The 16,043-nt window shown below is 36.0% G+C and overlaps 1 protein-coding gene across 1 annotated transcript; it reads left to right on the top strand.

Annotated features, from left to right (window-relative positions):
* Positions 1–8,299: 8,299 nt before the first annotated feature.
* LOC138876878 (uncharacterized) lies at positions 8,300–8,743 on the top strand. Its single transcript, XM_070155975.1, has one exon. The coding sequence runs from the start codon at positions 8,300–8,302 to the stop codon at positions 8,741–8,743; it is 444 nt and encodes a 147-aa protein (XP_070012076.1).
* Positions 8,744–16,043: the final 7,300 nt, after the last annotated feature.

Here is a 16,043-nt window from a genome sequence, read left to right as displayed (position 1 = left end):
TCTTTAATATTAAAAGTGGTTTACCTTTTATTAAACTAAACAAAGTATGGGCAGCATGAATATGCCCTGACAGCACATGCTGTCAAGTTAATTTTAATCCATTAAAGGCTCCAATGCACATGCTGTCCACAAAAGTAGACAAACATGGACAACAATCCTATATCAATTCGAATTGAACTCTGAAATCTATATCAAAACTAACAGCTATAACCAATCCTTAAGTGATTTTGATTCAACTAAACAGGCTAAACACAGTGCAATCAATTCTCAAAAGCCTCAGTAAACAAATCAACCGTATGAGCCAGATTAATACCATTCCAAACTGAAACTAATTGACGACATGTATCGAATCGACTGTGTGAATTACAACGCGCACAAATCAATAGCAGATAACCAAACTTGAACAAGCACAAATTATGATTTCATGTTGACAGGCACGGGGATTTGTGGAAAATTTAACTGATTGACGGAACTTATTCGACTCGATTACACAAACTGTAATTATACGTAATAAACACACATAAACAAATTCGATCAAATAAAGATCTGGGTGAGATGGACAGAATAGTTGACACAATTGGAAACAGATCAAACTTACATTCAAACATACGAACAAACAATAACAAAACAAACAACAGGGAATTAACAAAGAAAAGAAGAAGAAATACCTTAAAGGGTTAAAAATTAGACTGCCCTGTCTCGGATTTTGAATCGAACCTCTTTTTTAGGGGTTGAACAGACTTTAATCGAAGTGTTCTCAACTGAGAACACTTCGATTAAGGTCTATTAGACCCCAAATCTTGTTTAATTGGACAACAACTCAGTTTTTTTTGGATTTCTAGGGTTCTTAGGACGGATTTGGGACTCGGGGTTTTCTGGTTAGATTCGGACAAACCAAACTTGGTTTAGTCACGAGGGAGGTCCGGGGGGCATCTGGTATGGATTTGGGGGGGTTTGGCATGGGTTGGGGTCCGGCTCGAATCTTCAAATAAAGATTCGAGACGGTGGGGGAAGATTCGAGACCTACGGTTAGTAGATCTGTGTTCAGGGGGTCGAGGTGTACTAGGGGTGTTAGTCTGGGGGTCACCGGCGTTATTACCACCGGGTTTACGGTGAGGGGAAAGGGGGGCGACATTAGGGTTCTAAGGGGGTGTTTGGGAAGGGGACGATGATGGGGAGGGTGTGTGTGTTTGGAAATGAACGGATAAGAGGGGTTTGGGGGTTTTGGGTATATGAAACGTGGCAATTAACTTGAGCCGTTAGATCCAATGATCTCAACGGCTTGGATTGATTGGTGAGGGACAGGACGAAGTCGTTTGGTGTAGAAACGGGGTCGTTTGGTTTTAATGAGGGGCTGGGTCGACCCGGGTAAGCAGGTCGAGTTAGGATTGTGAGACGAGAGCCGTTGGATTGATCCAGATCGAGTGGCTGTGATCTTTGATGGCGAAACGACGCAGTTTCAATATTATACTACGTCGTTTCGCATGCCTTTGAGGCCGGCTAGACTAGACCGGGTGGAGGTGAGATTTGGGCCTGGTTTGGGTCCAATTTGAATGGCCCAAATCTGTTTTATTCCAATTTTAAACTCATTTCTTTTCCTTTTCTCTTTTTTTAATTGAAATCTGAATTTACAAAAATCCTAAAATTAAAATTATATCACAAGACATTAATTGATTCTTCTTCCCCCTTTTAGTAATAATTAACACACAATATCATATATTAATTAAACAAAAGTCAACCTTTAACGACAAAAAATGACAAAAATTAACAAAGATAATATTTTTTGTGATTTTTATTCATTCAAAATCAAATACGATTTGATTAATTCCTAATAGTAGAACGATATCCTAAACTTACACACGACATATATTTTTTTGTATTTTTGTTTGATAAAACTAAACAATCACAGACAAAACTACAAATAACTACCAAATATGCCACGTAAATTCCAAAAGTTGTACAACAAGACCATTTGTTCTATTTTTTGATTTCTTTTGGAGTAATTTTCGTGTAAACAAAAATCACGAGCTCACATATGGTAGATTTGCATAGCCATTTGTCAAAACCATTCAACACTTGGCTTTAAGGCTTCATGCAAGAGGCCACTTAAAAATAGATTGGACATTTGAAAAATAAATAAAAAACTCATGGCTATTGGTTATAAATGGAATTTCAGAAAGAAATTTTTGACTTTGCATTATGAATAATTCCAACATTTATTATTCGTTGCTATACTTTCAGCAAATTTATCATTCATAATATTTGAATTTTATAGCAAATTCATAAAAAAAGAGATTAATTATTTTAAACTAAAATAAGAGAGAAACAAGCTCTCGTAGCTCAGTTGGTTAGATCACTCACTTAGTTAGTGAAGGCCTTGAGTTTGACTCTCAACAAGAATATTTTATTTTATGTATTTATGTATTTCACCTTAGTTGTATTTGTTGCGCGAACATATTGTATACACCCTTGTATACAGTCGATATAAGTTGTATCATTTGTATACACCCTTGTATTTCGCTTTGGTTACAGTTGATACATATTGTATTTGTTTCACAAAATAAATATACTTGCGTGAACGAATACAACTGATACTCGTTGTATTCGTTGCGAGATCGAATACAGTTGACTCATGATGTATTCCTTGCGTGTTTGAATACAAGTGATACGAGTTAGTAACAATTGAATAGTAGTTACAAATGGTAATTAAGTAAATCATAGTTAATATGCTCTAAACTATAGTGGTTTACGAAAATACCTTTTTCTATTTATTTTAAATTTCCAGCTAGAGATTATATCAATAACATTTATACATCTATCACAAACAAGTTGGATCAAACTATATGAATCCTCACATACAATATGGCTCCATTTAAACTTATCTCAAACAAATACTATACATTTGCAATAAATTTTCAACATACGAAAAATAAACCGCAATCATAAAAGAATAAAGTGATTTAATGGATAAACATTGCGGGTTACAACTTTGTTTATTCCTTGATTCTTCCGCTCGAATTGTTCTCCGTGATTCGAGGGCTGGATTAGCGTATTCTCAAACGTAGGATGATACATACCTCTCTGGATTATTTAATCTCCATAAAAGTTGATCATTGTATGGATATTCTTCTTGAAGTATTTGATTGTCAAGAAGAACATCTATTGATCACGATATTATTTTATGCCTTGATCCCTTTGTGAATATTCCGAGAATTTATGGGATTTTTGAAATGCCTACTCAAGGAAATATGTATCCCTTTATATAGGTGTGAGTTAGGGTTTGGGGTAGAGTAACCTCCAAGCAACCCTAATAGACTACTAGGAATTCAAGAGTCTTGTAGTATCTTGAATATAGGATTTAGTTTGATCCGTTAAAATTTTGATGTCTGCAAATGCCCTACTTCAAAGTATGTCAGGGTGTAGGCTTGCCCAAACTTGAAGATGAGACTTGAAGTACTCTATCATCGCAACAAATAATTTTGAAACTTGGAGTTTTCTATTTGCAGGAGGAAGAGATAAAGGGAAGAACTGGTCCCACTGGACGTGCCAATTTGTTTGCAATAAATTTTCAACATACGAAAAATAAACTGCAATCACAAAAGAATAAAATGATTTTATGGATAAACATTGCGGGTTATAACTTTGTTTACTCCTTAATTCTTTCGCTTGAATTGTTCTCCGTGATTCAATGGTTGGATCAGCGTATTCTCGAACATAAGATAATACGGACCTCTCTGGATTATAATCTCCATGAAAGTCGATCATTGTATGGATATTCTTCTTGAAGTATTTGATTATCAAGAAGAACATCTATTGATCACGACATTATTTTTTGTCGTGATCCCTTTGTGAATATCCCGAGAATTTATGGGATTTTTGAGACGCCTCCTCAAGGAAATATGTATCCCTTTATATAGGTGTGAGTTAGGGTTTGGGGTAGATTAACCTCCAAGCAATCCTAATAAACTCTTATGATTTCAAGAATCTCATAGTATCTTGAATATATGATTTAGTTTGATCCGTTAAATTTGACGTCTACACTATATAAAACAAAAAATAAAATTGAAAGTAAAATATTAGCCTCTAAACATGATTAGTTATAAAAAAATCTTCATTTTATTCTGAGGGAGGGATCAAGGACAATTAACAACAGATAATATATTATCTCTATAACAACTACTCCAATAGGTACAAACAAGACTCTAGTAATATTTGAGCCACAAAAATTATATTCACCTTCATCACATTTGGCATCTTTCCCTATTGCCTATTTACTCCTATAATCCATATCAGTCACGTTATATGTTAGAATCAGTATTTTAAAAGGCGTTTTCGGAGTGAGTCCCGGGACGAGTCCTGGGGCTAGGCACAACAAAAATATTCCAAGGCGTTGGTGTGGAGCAAAAGTCTCAAAAATGTACGCACAACCATTCGGGGAGTATGCCCGAGCGGTCGGAGAGTACACCCGAGCGGTCGGGGCGTACGCCCCAGCCGTTTAAGGCGCGGTTTTGTAGTGTGACATAAATCCAGAGAAATTTTCAAATTAAAACAAAATTTATCGAATAAGTCATTCATATAATACCCAAATTCTCAAAAGTCATCTTGTAATTACTCAAGTTTTAAAAAGGAACTGAAATGTATTAAATTTAAAAGTCAAGACCTTTTTAATTGATTGAAGCCCTAATTTATTGTCTTTCTCAATTCTTTATCTTGTCCCCTAGTATGCTAATATCTCCCAAAAGCAATGAATATTTTTTTTCAAATACAAAGAGAACTCTATTCTCCTTCATAGCTAGCAAGTTCAAAGTTTAAATTGCGGGTTAGTCATTTTTTTTTGTTCCTCCATGTAGAAAACTTTATTCGTTTCAACTCAAGTTACTTGTACTTGTAAGTAGCGTATAATGGATTGTTTTGACTAGTTTTTTGTGGGGATGAACCACATAATATATATATATTATATCTAAACGCCTCGTCTTACGCCCACACCTTTTACAATACTAGTTAGAACCTCTTTCGTAACAATTAGGAGAACCTTTTTATGATTCTTTCCCTATAGTTATTTTTATAAGGCTCTTTGTTTTGAGACATGGCTGAATACTTAAATTCCAATTTATTTTACTTTCATGTCTTTGCCTTGTTTACCCACTTAGAAATTTGCTTTTCAATCATGTCTTGTTGAATCTTCAAATTTCTTTTATATATAGTATATTGGTCAAAATCTGATCACCTCGACCCGGTTGACCACGACCCCATTTTTTGTGACTAGATAGTAGAAGTCAATAGAGTCAACTTTATTCTTCGACACATTAAAAAGAGCAACACCTAGCCACGACCAGAAAGCTCCACTGACCCAGGCGCGCCAAGTCGTGGCAGGGGCAAGAGGATTTCGACTATATATACAAGCCCAGGGAAGCTTACCATAAGAGGGGGGGGGGGGCAAAAAAAAATACTTTCTCATAGAAAAGAGAAGGAAAAAGCTCCATCCTTGTAGCCCGAAAGGGAAAAACAATTGTAATCCTTCTTCCTCATCTACGGATGAAAGAGGCAGTGCATAATCTTAATAAGATCTTTGAGATTCCGTTCGTCTTACGTGCAATCATTATTACCCAATCTTTCGATCTGGTATCAATTAAGTTTGACTACGATCTCTTCATCTTTGATTGATTTGTTCAAAAAGATATTGATATTTTTTGAGTCACGCATATAGATCTTTTTTATTTCGAATGGACGTGCTACGGAGTATAGAGTACAATTTTGATTTTCTAATGTGCAAATCAGATATATTCCAAATTAGAATGATGGGTTTGAATTGGCTTTCATATTCGAAATTTTGTTGGAGGTAAGTATTATAAGCCATTATTTTTTGAAAGAATTACGTATTTAATCACTTGGCACAACAGCCCAACTAAAAATGGCCTTGGTTTGAAGTCTTTACCCGATTTGGCCCAAGTTGTATATAATTTGAAAGAAACCTTTGAGTCTTTAGCCCATTATTAAAGACAAACTTCTAGGGTTTTTTTCTTTTCTTCTTTCTTCTTTCCCAACATACTCAATCTCTCTTCACTTGCCTCTCTCTTCATTCTCCCTATAAATTACAGAATTTTTGTACACACTCGTGATAATCCTCGCATTCTATGTCAATTAGATTTCGATTTTTGAGTTAATTGACAAAAAGAGGTTAAGGAACCACAATAAAATTGGGCATATCAGTCCAAAAACTATTAGGTCTGGCCTAAAACTATCAGATCTTGCCTAAAAGAGCATCTCCGGCGACCTCGTCTCATATTTTCTTATTTCTCTTAGTTTTTGTTTAATCCTTTGCTACTGTGAAGCCCAGATTTGAATGCCAAAATCTCTTTGGAAAAATTCAACACCAGCAACCACCGAAAACTGTAATGTGGTGATGGACAGAAGGTGTTTTCTGGTGTAAATTTATTATAGGTAGTGTTTATACACACTTATACAATATTGTATAAATATGTATAAATGTGTATATATGCGTACAATGTTGTATAAATTAGATATATTTTTAATGTATAAGTGTGTATATACATTGTACGTGTATAATAGGCATCCGTGGAAGTTTGACCCTTTCTTCTTTTCTTCTTCTTTGTCTTATTTTTCTGATATACATTATTAGAGATTGTATATACAAGTTTATACAAAGTTATACATCATTATACATGTAATGCACTTGTGCAGTTAATCTAAAATTAAAATTTTATATGTTCAATCTATGTATAAATCGACTTTTCTTGTTGATTTATTTGCAAAATCATGAACGTGCAATAATTTTTTCAATTTTTATTTTTTATTTATGCTATTTGGAACTTGAAAAAGAAGAAAATTTAAGGTTTTCAAGTTGCATTATATATGAATTTGAATTTTTTGTAGCTCGAATAGGAATATATACAAACTTGGGGAAGAAGAATAAAAAATCACCGAATTTTTGTTCTTGTTGCAGAATAAAAAAAGAAGAAGAAAAAATGCTTATTTTTCAAACTTTGGCCTATTGTTAATGGGCTACAAATTTGTAAAGTTGTAACTGGATTATTCTGCTGCAATATATATAGGTGGACTGTATTTTTGTGTAATTCTCCCTTATTTTTTAGTAATAAAATATCAATACCTTCCTGAAAATAAATATGGCAGTGTTTGACACGATAAACTATTAATGCATGGGGATCTACATTAGCCATCAAGCATACAACCAGAAATTTCATGGTAGATACAAAGATTTGAGGGTCCATCATATGCACATCTGTTTGTAAATAAAGTAAATTTGCAAAATATAATGCTCACCACATATTCACTTTCTAAATTTTAGTTTTTAAGGGAACACGAAGACTAAAAAAGAAAGCACTCATTCACATTTTTTACGCCTTTTTGTTTTTTCCCCGCCACGCTTATGCGGTTACAAGGTTTTTAAACATGTTAAGAAGAAAAAAAGAAATTGAACAAAAAAATAGAAACAACAACTTTCATTATATAGTCATAGCCATTATTCAAAAGCCAACTAAAGAAAAATTAAAGCAAACGAAAATGTCTTACAAGATTTGGTTCAGCTGAATTTCGATCTTTCTATGATGCAACGGCTTACACTTAAGCTTTATAAGTATAAAGTAGTACCTTTTGTTATTGGTACTTTCACTTCCATTAATAATAAATCTGGGAAGATTAGCAGCATGAGGGATGAAGGACACTTGATACTTCTTTTTTTTTTTGTTCAAAATGCATGAAATCTAGACCTTTTGCATCATAACTTTAAAAATTATTAACAATGTCTAACCTCTTTTTGGTACATAAAGTACTATATATTGACATTGTATATTATTTATATTTGTATCAATGCTGAGTCAGCATTACTATTAGCTATTCATTGGTAGTTAGGATTACAATAGGTCATTTGTATATATATATATATTGAAAACAATATTATTTTTAGTTTTTGGTTAATATCATAATTTTCAGTTTTGACCGACTTTACTGTCCTCTCCATTACTCTCTTTCTCTTCAAGAAGCTTCCACAACCTCCATTGGAGGAAGCTCGGAGCTTTCTCCTCACTCAATCTTCATATGGTATAGAGCGGAGGTCCGATCAATGACCACACATCATATCTCTCTACTATTTTCAGTCGATTCGAACAATCTAGGGTTTTGTTCAATCTCCTTCGATAATCACGATTTGGGGAAAAATCTGGATCGAGCACGTTCAGTGATGATTCATTAGCAACTGAAGAAATCTCAACTGTATGAAGAACGTTCCGACTATTATTCACAAATCTCTCACAAAATCTTCATGGCGGTCACAGATCAAACTGATGAAGCGACCACAACCACAGCAATAACGACGATGCAGACCACAATCGATGCTGGGAGTCCCCTGTACATACATCTTTCCGATAGCCCAGGATCCAATCTAGTTCTAGTATCTTTTGATGGGATTGGATACCGCTCCCGGAGGAGGAGTGTGCTCAGAGCCCTTTCAGTGAAGAACAAGCTAGGGTTCATTATTGGAGATACTGAAAAACCTCTTGTGACTTCTCCACTCTTTCGCCAATGGGAAATGTGTGATGATATGGTCACCTCGTGGATTTTAAATTCCTTATCGAGAGATATAGCTAACAGTGTTGAGTACGTGAACAATTCCGTTGAGTTGTGGAAAGAGCTACATGATCGATATGATCAGACGAACGGGGCCAAGCTGTACCAAATTCAGAAGGAAATCAACGACTTAAGTTAGGGAGTGCTTTATATTATTGGCTATTATACGAAAATGAAGAAACTCTGGGAGGAGTTGAATACTCTCAGCGTCAAGGCTCACTGCAGTTGTATATGCACTTGTGGGGCGAAGGAGAACATGCATAAGGCAGAACAGGATAAGAGACTCATACAGTTTTTAATGGGACTTAATGAAGTATATACGGTTGTTCGAGGAAGCATACTTATGATGAACCCCTTGCCGAATATGGCACATGCATTTTCCTTTCTGATATAAGAAGAGAAACAGAGAGAGTTTAGGCCCAGAAATCAACTAGACATTGATTCCACATCATTGAATGCGAACCTAGGAGGAAGGAATTTCAAAACAAATTATTCTGCTGGAAACCAAAGTGTGAACAATAGGGCTCAACCTTTCTGTGATTATTGCAAACATTAAGGTCACACTAAGGACAAGTGCTATAAACTCCACGGTTCTCCTCCAAGCTTCAATCAGGGACAACAACAACAGTATAGACAAGGTACACAAGGGTACAACAACAATGCAAAGTTCAATAAGGGAAGAAATGTCACAGCAAATGTAGTCACAAGTGTTGAGGAAGGAGAGAAACTGGAGCCTTAAGGAGAAAGCCAAAGCCAAAATGTCAACCTCAAAGGAGCAATATGGACAAATTGTTAGCCTATTGCAACATTTCCAGACAGGAAGCATTGGAGAAGGTTCAGCTAGTGTAAATATGGTTGGTGGAGCATCAATGAACTTTGCAGGTATGATTGCTTGCACTTCTTCAATTGACTTTGACAATCCATCATGTAGATGCTTTAATGCAAAGGGTGACTTGTGGATATTAGACTCCGGGGCATCACACCATATAACCTTTGATAAATCTCACTTGCATAACATAATAAACCTTCCTTATCCTCTATTAGTGAAACTTCCAAATGGATATAAAGTCAAAGTAAATGAAATTGGAAATGTATTTCTAACACCTGAAATCATCATGTACAAAGTTCTGTTCATTCCTTCATTCAAATTTAATTTGGTATCCATTAGTTCCTTGGAAGTTATATTTAAAATATATTCCATCATTCTCAGACACTGCCTATCTGCTGCAAGCCTCTTCACTGAAGAGGCCTCTAGAGATTGGTAAGTTGCTGGATGGTTTGTATTTCCTTTGCTCCAAGTGCCTGAAGAAAGGTAGTTCCAAACAGAAATGTGATTCTTCTTGTCTTTCTATTCATACTAGTGATGTAAGAGGTGTACATTTTCTAACCCAATCTTTCAATTCACTTCCAATTGTAAATAATTCCATTCACAGTATCAAGAATAAAGACAGTAACTCTGCTTTGTTTTTTGGTTCATCTTATGCTGTTAATCTAGATGTATTGTGGCATTTCAGACTTGGTCATGTACCCTTAAGTAAAATGAAAGGGATTCCTACTATACCTGTAACCTTTTCTGACAAACAGCCTTTCACATGCAACATTTTCCCCATGGCCAGACAATCCAGACTTCCCTTTCCCCAAAGAACAACAGAAACCACTGAAATCTTTGAAGTACTTCATGTAGATCTATGGGGACCCTATCATGTGACAACACACAACAACTTCAAATACTTTCTAACTTTGGTGGATGACTACAGTAGGTCCACTTGGACACACCTCCTAAGCTGCAAAATCAATGCCTTTCAAATAATAAAGGCCTTTACAACCATGATAGAAAATCAATTCAAGACAACTGTCAAATGTATAAGATCTGATAATGGTTCAGAGTTTACCAACAATGAAGCTACCACCTTCTTTCAATCCAAAGGAATTAACCACCAAAAGACTTGTCCTTATACACCACAACAAAATGGGATGGTGGAAAGAAAACACAAATATCTACTTGAAGTAGCCAGGGCACTGCTCTTTCAATCTAAATTACCACTGAAATATTGGGGAGAGTGTGTCCTTACAGTAACATATTTGATTAACAGACTCCCAACCATCCCTCTAAAGAACAAATGTCCTTTTGAGCTCTTATATAAAAGGAAGCCAAACTACTCTCACTTGAGAAGTTTTGGGTGCTTGTGATATCCTACAGTACCAAAACCATTCAGAGATAAACTAGAACCAAGAACCAGCCCACATGTATTTGTAGGGTATCCTTTTGGTACAAAGGGGTACAAGATACTAAGTTTGGCCACTAGGAAAATACATGTCTCTAGAGATGTTTCATTTTATGAGTCAGTTTTCCCCTTCACTATTAACTCCACTACATCAGACATTCCATCTGTCCTTCCTAATACACCATTCTTTGAGAATTCTCCTGACCATACTGATACTCAACTGTATCATAACATTAGTGACAATGCCAACAATCAGGCAAGTGCCAACTCTTCAAGCTCCAACACATCACATGATATTCCTTCACCTGTATCCTCTACTCATGAATTCCTAATTCCAGTAGGTCAACTACAAGATATGACCTCATCCTTACAGCCCCTGAAAGAACCAATAGCCTTCAGAAGATCCAATAGGGAGCATAAATTGCCCTCACATCTAAATGATTATGTTTACAAAATACCAAATTTAAAATGTACTACCAACTTTTCTTTACATGCCATGTCCTCCAATAATAACCACATCATTTCTGATGCCATGAATCCTAATAGTCAGTATGTTGTAGAAAATATTTGCAATGATAGAGAACCAAATTCATATGAAGAAGCTGCTATATATTCCGCCTGACAGAATGCCATGTCACAGTAGTTTGATGCTTTGTATGCTAATAGGACCTGAGATCTGGTTCCCCTACCTAAGGGTAAACAAGCCATTAGGTGTAGATGGGTGTATAAAGTTAAACATAAGGCAGATGGTAGTGTAGAAAGATACAAAGCAAGACTGGTTGTTAAAGGATACACTCAGTAAGCTGGTGTAGACTATACAGAGACATTTTCCCCAGTGGTTAAGATGACTACTGTGAGGTCTCTCATTGGTATATCAGCAAAGAAGAGGTGGCAAATTTCACAACTAGATGTGAATAATGCATTTCTCCATGGAGATTTGCATGAGGAGGTCTATATGCAGACCTCTCCAGGCCTTGAGGTGTCTTCCCCACAGTTAGTGTGCAAGTTGAATAAATCCCTTTATGGGTTAAAGCAGGCCAGTAGACAATAGTATGATAAGCTAACTGAAGTACTATATTCCAGAGGATATGTGCACTCCATGCATGATTATTCCTTGTTCTACAGAAAATAGAACTCCTCTATTGTTTTTGTAGCAATATATGTGGATGATGTGTTGCTCACAGGGACTGATTCTGAAGAAATTGATCAACTTAAAGCTTTCTTACATGATAAGTTTAAAATCAAGGATTTGGGACAGCTACACTATTTTTTGGGGCTGGGGATTCTTTACATGTTAGATGGCATTATTGTCTCTCAAAGGAAGTTTGTTTTGGACTTATTGAAGGACTATGAATGCCTTCAATGTCCACCCCTGACTTCTCCTCTTGATCCCACAATTAAATTGAAAGCTAAAGATGGAGTACCACTTTCTAATCTTACTTTCTACAGGAAGTTGATTGGTAAGTTGAATTTTCTTACTAACACTAGATTAGACATAGCTTATGGGGTTCAACATCTCAGTCAATTCATGCAAGACCCTAGGGAGCCCCATTTAAAGGCAGTCTATCACATGTTGAGATACCTGAAGGGAGATCCTACCATGGGCCTTTATTTCAGTAATGAGGGTGATCTTTTTGTGGCTGCATATTGTGATTCTGATTGGGCAGCCTGCCCAAACTCCAGAAGATCAGTGTCTGGATACATTGTGTTCCTAGGAGGAAGTCCAATTAGTTGGAAGTCCAAGAAACAAGAAACCATTTCTCTTTCTTCAGCAGAGGCAGAATACAAAGCCCTTAGAAAGGTTGTTGGTGAGCTTGTTTGGCTATCCAGGCTGCTTGAAGAGCTTACTGTGTCAATCAATCTACCCATACCTGTACATTGTGATAGCCTCTCTGCTCTACATATTGCTAGGAACCCTGTGTTCCATAAAAGGACCAAGCACATTGAAGTTGATTGCCACTTTGTGCGCACCAAGCTCCAAGAGGGACTCATTTCACTACATCACATTGGCACTGGACAACAACTTGCTGATGTACTCACTAAGGCACTTACTGTGATCAAACATTACTCTGTACTTAGCAAGTTGGGTGTGACTTCTTCACCTCCAACTTGAGGAGGGGTATTGAGATTGTATATTATTTATATTCGTATCAATGCTGAGTCAGCATTACTATTAGCTAGTCATTGGTAGTTAGGATTACAATAGGTCATTTGTATATATGTATTGAAAACAATATTATTTTTAGTTTTTGGTTAATATCATAATTTCAGTTTTGACCGACTTTACTGTCCTCTCCATTACTCTCTCTCTCTCTTCGAGAAGCTTCCACAACCTCCATTGGAGGAAGCTCGGAGCTTTCCCCTCACTCAATCTTCACACTATAAACCCAATAGAACATACATAGGAAAAAGTAATTGACCTCATGAAAGAGTGTAAGAAGTCAACATTCATGTGTGTTGGGCTAAAACGATCCAAAGTTACTCTTAACATGGTGTAATATTATCTGCTTTGGACCAAGCTCGCACGATTTTTTCCAAGCTTCACACCATTAAGAGTATCCAACTCATTAGATAAGTAGCTTATTTGTTTTTTTTTACTTTTCATTTGGGACTTTGTTCACTCACTCCCTAAAAGGTGAACTTGCTAAGAATGTTGGGGTGGGGCTTCTGGCACTTCTAGTGGAGATTTGGAGGAGAATATACAAAAGATCTTTGTTCTTTATTGTACAGTATCAAACATATAGTAAATATATATTACTAAGTGTCGCTTCTAGGACTGACGTACGTCTCTTAGACTATCTCTGCGTACTTAACAACGTCGATTTACTTGATTGCCAAATCTCATGGAGTACAGAATATATAACAGATAAGCACATTGATGAACTATAAAAATGAATTAGATGTTTAAATGCTTATGTAAAATGGATAGAATGGAATTGCAGTAACGGGTTACCACATTCATGAATTAGAGAATGGAAAGAGTCACGAGTAACCACATCGATAGATAAAATTTGAGTATATAAAGAGAAATGTTTGGTTGATTTTACTTGTTAGAAACTAGTAGGCTTATTTATTATCAATATGATGGAAGAAAACATTAAGCTTCTTCAATAGACGCCTTTTCATTGAAGATGTTTGATTTGTGGTACTTAATTAATGAGTGTTGATACCCAATTTTTTTCTATATATTCTCTAATATGTAAAATACCTTCAAAATATCAACTGTATGCATATATAAGTATGTTCAAGTATTTTGTTATTTTTCCTTTATTTTTAAAGGTTTTTAAACAAATTTATTTCTCTATTTTATCCATAAAAAACCAATAATTATTTCTAAAAATTATCATTTTGGTGATTCATTTATTGGAATTTCATATTTATGCTAAAATATAGCTAATATAAATTTTGCATATTTTTACAAATTTATTTAGTATTTTAAAGCTAAATTGCATACAGTTGCAATATTAGTCTCTTTTAGGATTTAATTGCGTTTATATTCATAAAATTAAGTCCAGTATTTTTTAAATTGATAATTATATGTTATAATCATTCTAGTACTTTCAATTTATTTCCAGAATTTAATTTGCTATTTTTTATAAAATAAATGGGGAAACATGGCTATTTAAAATCTAGCCAGATTTTATTTTAATTATAGCCTGAATTCTACCCCAATTTACACCCAATTACCCCGGCCCAATTCCTATTCATACATGACCCCTAACCCATTTAACCGACCCAAACCCAGACCTCTACCTACCCGCTTTAATTCGGGCCATTGATCATTCAGATCAACGGCCAGTATTCACCCTTACCTTAATTAATCCTAAACGACCCCCAAAACCCTATCATTTGAGACAATTCGCCGCCTTAGAATCCCCTTCATTTCAATCCCTCTCTGCAACACCACCTAAACCCTAGCCACCACTGTCACGACCCTAACCCCAAATCCGGTCGTGATGGCGCCTCTTGTGAAGACAAGGCAAGCCAGTTAAATCCAATTCCCTTTTTAAAATAGTTAACCAACATAAAAATAGTCTAACCATGACTTAAATATACTGAATAGCGGAAAATATCGATAAAATGCGGAAATACAATCTGACACAGCCTTAACCGGGATGTCACAAGTCATGAGCGTTTATAGGCCATAATACAAGTCTGCAAATCCATAAACTAGTACAAATGTTTGAAGGGAAATAGAAATGATAAAAGAGTTGAGACACGAGGCTGCGGACGTCAACAACTACCTCGTAGTCTCCGAACGCTCGCCTAAAACTGGAGGGTCAGCACTCGGGAGCAGTACCAGCTACGCCTAAATCTGCACATAGGGGTGCAAAGAGTAAAGTGAGTACTCCAACTCAGTGAGTAACAAATGTAAATAACGACTGAAAGTAATAAAACACGTAAAGCGCAAGGCATTCTATAACGAAGCAGTAAAATCACTTAAAATCAGTAAAACCAGTAAAAATCAAGTAAAATCCTCTTTCAACCAGTAAATAGGTAATTTGACAGATAATTAAGATAGAGTAAAAAAATAGAAGTTCTCCCCTCGGGCACGGTATCAACAAATCCGCCACTCGGGCAACATCTTAGATCAGTACCAGCCCCTCGGGCTCAATCTCACATCACAATGGGTACCCGCGTTCACTAGGGGTGTACAGACTTCTGGAGGGCCTCTTATGGCCCAAACGCAATAACAAGCCATCTCGTGGCATCAAATCTAAGCCCTCAGCCTCATATCAATCAAGCCACCTCGTGGCATATATATCTCAGGACCTAGGCCTCAAATCAGTATCAGTGTTTCCTCACAACTAGGCCCTCTGCCTTACTCAGTCAAAAATACTCACAAGCCCCTCGGGCAATAGTAAAACAACATTTCTCAACCCAAACACCATTTAAAATATCATTTAAGTCTTAAAACTGAGTAAACATGGTTGAGTAGTAAAACAGTGGAAAATAACATTACTGAGTTCAAGTAATGAATCAAAACAGTGAGGAATTTGTAATAAAAATCCCCGAAGGATTCAAATAGTTGGCATGAAGCCCAAATATGGCATTCAACCCAAATTATGATGATAGCAAATAAAATTCAGTCAAATAGACAGTAAAATCATCAACCGGGACGGACCAAGTCACAATCCCCAATAGTACACGACCCCACGCTCATCATCAAGCGTGGTCTCACCTCAATATAGCACTACGATGTGCAATCCGGGA

This window comes from Nicotiana sylvestris, chromosome 1 (genome assembly GCF_000393655.2).
Source record: "Nicotiana sylvestris chromosome 1, ASM39365v2, whole genome shotgun sequence".
Classification (NCBI taxonomy): domain Eukaryota; kingdom Viridiplantae; phylum Streptophyta; class Magnoliopsida; order Solanales; family Solanaceae; genus Nicotiana; species Nicotiana sylvestris.
This window is presented reverse-complemented; position numbering and strand designations above follow the sequence as displayed.